This window comes from Eurytemora carolleeae, unplaced genomic scaffold (genome assembly GCF_000591075.1).
Source record: "Eurytemora carolleeae unplaced genomic scaffold, Eaff_2.0 scaffold376, whole genome shotgun sequence".
In the NCBI taxonomy this organism is placed as follows: Eukaryota; Metazoa; Arthropoda; class Copepoda; order Calanoida; family Temoridae; genus Eurytemora; species Eurytemora carolleeae.
This window is the reverse complement of record NW_019396529.1, coordinates 106704-108352: the sequence shown is the minus strand read 5'-3', so window position 1 is coordinate 108352 and position 1649 is coordinate 106704. Positions and strand designations below refer to the sequence as shown.

At 27.0% G+C, this 1649-nt stretch overlaps 1 protein-coding gene across 1 annotated transcript in view; it reads left to right on the top strand.

The window, feature by feature from the left end:
* Positions 1-1649, top strand: part of LOC111704929 (serine/threonine-protein phosphatase 6 regulatory ankyrin repeat subunit C) — a 61574-nt gene that overhangs the window by 23608 nt on the left and 36317 nt on the right. Inside the window, exons 24-26 of the mRNA XM_023477326.1 lie at positions 134-233; positions 793-891; positions 1271-1372. Coding sequence (XP_023333094.1) covers positions 134-233; positions 793-891; positions 1271-1372 — 301 coding nt within the window. The remainder of the gene's footprint in view (positions 1-133; positions 234-792; positions 892-1270; positions 1373-1649) is intronic.

Here is a 1649-nt window from a genome sequence, read left to right as displayed (position 1 = left end):
CCTACCTACCTACCTACCTACCTACCTACCTACCTACCTACCTACCTACCTACCTACCTCCCTTCCTCCCTACCTCCCTACCACCCTACCTCCCTACCTCCCTACCTCCCCACCTACCTACCTCCCTATCTAGATCTGGTTGGTCTCCTCTACTATTGGCAGCTAAGAACGGTCACATGAACCTGGTCAAGATATTCCTGGATAATAATGCCAGAGTTGATGTATTTGATCAGGTAATTCATTCATTAATTAATTTAAACTTACCAGGATTATTTGTTGTTGTTGTTTTATAATATGCTTATTTATTTGCTATATTTTTGTTTTTATGTATTGACTAAAGGATAAATTTGTTGATTGATTTTTCGGTTAAAATTTTTTGATGATTGACAAAAGGCTAATTATGCACACATTGATTGAATTATTTTATTTATTTAATATTTGTCATGATTGGTGCTTTTACTCTTTTTTTTAGCAAAAATATTTTTTATTGTACAATAAAAAAGGTCCCTTATTATTTTGAAAATAGAACAAGCCTATTAAGTGTTCAAATAACTTGTAAAGATTTCTATTTATTTATAAAAACGTGTAAATATTTATTTTTAATATTTGATATTCCCCCCTGAACCCCCCTTGAAGTGCATGATTATGTTACCGCTGCTTTTTATAAATATACATTTAAGGCATGGGGAGTACATGAACATGAACATGAACATGAACATGAACATGAACATGAACATGAACATGAACATGGACATGAACATGAACATAAACATGAACAGGAATGTTATTAAGGAAGCCCGATCTGCCCTCCATCTAGCGTCCGAATCTGGAAGTGAAGAGATTGCTGAGATGCTGTTGAATAAAAATGCGTATATAAACAGTAAAACAAAGGTATGCCTTTTACCAGTTTTTCATCTTTACTGTTCTTGATTTAATTATATTAAACCTTCGTATTTTATTTCAATTAATTTTATTCTACTTTGTTCTTTTTTATTAGATTATTCTACATATTTTTCTATTTTATACAATGTTCTTCCATTTTATAAGATTAGATCTATTCTATTATTTTCTATTCTTATATATTATTCTGTTCTTTACTATTCTTTTCTTTTCTATTCTATTCTATTCTATCTATTCTATTCTATTTAATTCTATTCTCTTTTTTTCTATTCTCTTTTATTCTTTTCTCTTTTATTCTATTCTATCCTATTTTATTATTTTCAATTCTATTCTATTCTCTTCTATTCTGTTCTATTCTATTCTATTCTAGGCAGGCTGGACCCCCCTCCACTATGCAGCGGATAAGGGGTTCTCTAATATGATAAATACCTACGTCACTAAACATAATGCAACCATTGACATTCTTAGCATGGTAATAATAATGATAATAATAATAATGATAATAATAATATTAATAATTATAATAATAATAATAATAATGATAATAATAATGATAATAATAATAATGATTATAATAATAATAATAGAAATAATAATAATGATAATACATTGAGTACATAATTATAGAAATGATAATAATGATAATAATAATAATAAAAATAATAATAATAATAATAATAATGATACTAATAATAATAATTAATAATAATAATAATAATAATATTTTTTGTATTAATCGTTAGTAAATT